The following is a 4,554-nucleotide window of genomic DNA, read 5'->3' on the forward strand; positions in this document are numbered from 1 at the left end:
ACCCGTTCCACATAGTGACCTCTGAGCTGAGGTTTTGTAAATCATTGTATGGGCGTTGTGGTTGAGGTAGCTTTGTTGAACGGGACCCATGGCACTGTTTTTAGAATGAAGACGCTCAGAATGATTTTGAGCAGTTGGTGTTATTTTTCATGTTGTTTATATCTTTTTTCTCCTTTTGACGTAGAAAACATCTCTCGCCGAGGATGAGGGTGCAGTTCCATAATGAACTGTGGACACTCATGCTTCTTGCCAGTATTGCTGTGGTTAATGTGGTTTTCAATCAACATCTATGTCCACCGTGCAAGTGCTTTGATAGCAACGGAAGTTTTATCGCAAACTGCAGCCACAAAAGTCTGGATCGAGTACCATCTTCCCTCCCGAATTATACCAAAGAGTTGTTATTCAGTGGAAACAATGTGACCAAACTCTCCAATGATTCCTTCGTGACAATACCTCTACTGACACGTTTAGACTTGTCAAACAACAATGTAAGCCTCATCGAAACGGCAGCTTTTGCTAACATGTCAAACCTACGCTATCTGTCATTACAAGGAAACAACTTAGCATACAACAATCTTTCCTCCTCCATGTTTCAAAACTTGCAAAACCTGACTGTCCTCTACCTAAACAACAACATTGACACCGATGACGCTACAGTGGAATACCCAAGTGATGCAATTCAAAGACTGTCATCTCTTACGACTTTGTATGTTGATGGTCTAAAAGATAAAATATTTGCCTCAGGGTTTTCGAAACTAAATAATCTAATTAACCTGACAATCGAAAGTAGCAACAAAAAATGTGACATGTATAATATAACTCTACACACGTTTAAATACTTACCCTATCTTGAACATGTAAAGATTATTCAGTGTAATCTTCACTTTATTGCACAGGGATCCTTTCGTCATCAACATCATCTTAAAACGTTGGACTTGTCTCATAATAATGCCCTTACATTCAAAGGCGTTACACATGCTACACATGGAATAGCATCATCACTTGAAGGATTATTCATAGATGAAATAGTACATCCATATGCGATTTGCGTTATCATTACAAAGGAATTTTGTAAAAACCTTAACCGCACCAGCCTGACTGAATTACATGCCAATATGAACAGAGTAACCGTATTTCAGGCAGGGGCACTTAGATTCCTTCCAAAATCACTGAAAAAGGTGTATTTAAAGGGGAACAGATTTGAATATGATGCTTACGTTAGGGATATTTCATCTTTAGTGGGATTAGAAGTGGTGGATTTAGGAGGTTATGCCAATAAGAAACTGCCGTTTCAGTCTCTGGCCGATTTCAACCAAACTTCAACTTGCACTGACTGTAATGTTCTAAGTGAACGCCTAAGTTCCACCTCCTTGGACGATGAACATTCATCCTATCTTTACAACAAACACTCTCTAGTTACAATTCATTTACCTCCAAACCTACGGAATGTGTCTTTTTCAATCTCACAATTGTACTTTCATATCAGAAGGTTTGCAGTAACTGAGAACAACATTACATATATTGATATGTCACGGAACCTTTTTACAAAATGGATTGGACATATTGATGGACTTGAAAAACTTGAATACTTAGACCTTTCATATAATATTGCACATTATGCCACTTCGAACTTTTTCAGTTCTTTTCAGAACCTTAAACGTTTGAACATTTCCATCAATCTGCTAGGCACCGTTTTAGGTAATATCTCTGGAGGGGATATGTTCAAATCACTGAGCCAGCTTCAGACCTTGGACCTATCAGCAAACTACATAAATAACTACTCATCCATTCTTTTTTCGAACATGTCATCGCTGCGAGAGCTAATCATTTCTAGGAATAGGATATATGCCTTACGATTTGATATAAGTCACATGAAAAACTTAAGACTTTTACAATGTTCCGGGAACGAATTACCTGGGTTAACGGAGGACTTTACAACTAGCCTTGACAAACTTTCGGATCATCATAAAATGACAGTAGACCTATCACAAAACCCTATCCAATGCACATGCATCAACCTTCCATTTCTCTCATGGATGGTAACAGCTAAAGCTAAAGGCAGAATTTCGTTTGGAAATCTTTCAGAGTATGACTGTTATTATGATGAGGTGCATAGCGTGATTCTTGATGACCTGGAGAAGATTGTGGCAGATTTAAACGTCTCCTGTCAATCTTTTCCTTATCATTTCATTTTTTTTGTCGGAATGTCGTTAGTCGTCCTTGTTACTCTACTGTGTTCACTACTGTATCGATTCCGTTGGAAGTTGAAATATTTGTACTATGCAGCACGACACGGATACCACACAACACATCCATCCAATCACACGTTTGTATTCGATGCTTTTGTTTCCTTCGCGGAAGAAGACCGTGATTTTGTTGTCAATGAGCTCCTGGTGAAGCTTGAGGATGAGTCAGACATGAGGCTGAACTTCCATCAGAGGGACTTCACCCCTGGCCGTCCTATAGCTCATAACATCATCGAAGCTGTCAAAACCAGCAAACGAACGCTGGTTATCTTGTCAAGAGAGTTCTTAAAGAGCCACTGGTGCGTCCATGAGCTTCAGATGGCTCACATGGAGAGTGTGTCTACAGGTAGGGATGTGCTGCTGATTGTGATGATGGAGCACATTCCGACCAACAAAATTCCAGTGGAAATATTGTATCATATACAATCGGATTCTTATTTGGAATATCCATTGGAAGGGGAGAAACTTATGTTCTGGAGAAATCTCATTGGCTGTCTCAGGGACTAAATAACCTGTTACAACGCCTTACCTCTGAAATAATCACAAATACACAAGCATGTATATATGACAAGCTATATAACCAATCAACAGATTACAATGATACATTACAACTCAATTAATCATGGGCTACATGTTAAACAACGAGTTGATTAACATTCGGCGAATGTGTTTGATTGTACGTGAAATATAAACAATGCATTTGTATTCTTCTTTTGACAAGCATCACTGCCTTACATAAAAACATTCAATAATCATAATAGGTTTTAACCAATCGCTGTTGTTTTGTATCTTCTAAGCTATCAAGTGCCACCTTTCTTAAAGATGGAATATATGCGCCATTATATCTGATGATAACAATTATCTAACATTACTTTTGTCTCACAATGTTCTTTTTTGCCAAAGAGTAATATGGCACCATTTAAACGCATGCATAACATCTTTAATTATCCACCCAATTGTTACAATATCAATCTGTTATACTGGATTTAATTGTTTGGATCTTTATTTCAATCATATTTGTTGAATTTTCCTCATCAATATACATGTAAGCCTGGATCAATTATATTTCCGTTTTGCTAGCAGTATATTGTTTACCTTTTGTTGATCTTGTGAATATGTTTACGTTGCTTAAGACTTTCCGATTACTATATTGTCCTGTTACGTGTAAAAGTGTTTTTTTGCTATGCTCTGTCAATAAAATGATGCACCTCATGTTTGTGTCTATTATGGGTAGTCGAAGTGCTGGAAAAACAGTTATTGATGGAAGTTGTTCTTTTACGTAACACTTGGTGAAATCCATCTGAATATGCAACACGACTGTAAATCCATAGACATTTACATAACATGTTAATTATAACGAGGAAGTTATTACCAATCATATTGTCAACACCGAAACACTTACAGTATTTAGTTTGAATCTGTCCGGTGAATACTTCCTCGTTGTTGTAGGCAATCATGCACAGATGTAGCACGTCTGATGTAAAGAGGAACATGTACATGATTTCATCATCCTTGCAATAAATTCAAGGCACTTGCTCACAATGTATTGAACTTGGGACGTTTATTGAATAGGGCCATTTTTTCTAGTACCGTAAGACACAACGAACAAGGGTGATGTACTACAGGAATATTGTGAAAAAAGAAGTTGTTTCAGAATATATCTTTCATTCATGTGGGTATATCAAGCTTAAAAGCGGTGTCAATGCATATTACGTCTTCATATATGAATATATGACGAAAACGTCCATAGGTCAGAAAGTAATACTGAAATCCAACCAGGGCTGTCCTTGTTTGTCACCAGTTCCTCAACTAATAATGGGTAGTGGTCGGACCATATCACATCCTTGTATCAGATTATCTTTGAGTTCTGTCACTGTTAACGTTGCAAGTCGCGTCAATGACAAATTATGACAATGCATGCATGTTTGATCGTTTGTCAGTTCTCGTCGCAGCCAGGAAGATACCACACTGGCTTTTAACTAACCGAGTCTGCTCAATACTTAGGATATGACGACACACAAGCATCCAAGTCAGAGTGTGTGACCAATTGATCCCCACTTTAGTTGGATCTTACGAAAGGGATAAGGTACAGATTGACGTATTCTGAATTGGAATCGCAACAGCGTTGTTATAGAAAGCACCACAAAAAGTGTACAAATGTGAAACAAATGAGTGAGTTTATGCGGATATTGATGGTGAATAAAAGTGAATACAGTTCAAATACCAATCTGCACTGGGCACCAGTCCCATCATTAAGGCACGGTTACATGCATCCCAAGTTACATCCATCATCTGTCATTTGCGAACT

The 4,554-nt window shown here is 38.0% G+C and overlaps 1 protein-coding gene across 1 annotated transcript; it reads left to right on the forward strand.

Moving 5' to 3' along the window:
- Positions 1-203: 203 nt before the first annotated feature.
- LOC124132476 (toll-like receptor 4) lies at positions 204-3,065 on the forward strand. Its single transcript, XM_048392950.1, has 2 exons — positions 204-1,335; positions 1,687-3,065. Exons 1-2 carry the CDS (start codon positions 204-206, stop codon positions 2,751-2,753), a joined length of 2,199 nt encoding a protein of 732 aa, XP_048248907.1. The 3' UTR covers positions 2,754-3,065.
- The last annotated feature ends 1,489 nt before the right edge of the window (positions 3,066-4,554 follow it).

This window comes from Haliotis rufescens, unplaced genomic scaffold, assembly GCF_023055435.1.
Source record: "Haliotis rufescens isolate VD_foot unplaced genomic scaffold, xgHalRufe1.0.p SCAF_11, whole genome shotgun sequence".
Taxonomy (NCBI): domain Eukaryota; kingdom Metazoa; phylum Mollusca; class Gastropoda; order Lepetellida; family Haliotidae; genus Haliotis; species Haliotis rufescens.

What these genes read in the sequence shown, in the direction of transcription:
- LOC124132476 (XM_048392950.1), top strand. Translation starts at nt 204, where the DNA reads ATGAGGGTGCAGTTCCATAATGAACTGTGGACACTCATGCTTCTTGCC. An exon ending in AACTTCAACTTGCACTGACT is followed by an intron (nt 1,336 to 1,686) that starts GTAATGTTCTAA and finishes TCAATCTGCTAG; the next exon opens with GCACCGTTTTAGGTAATATC.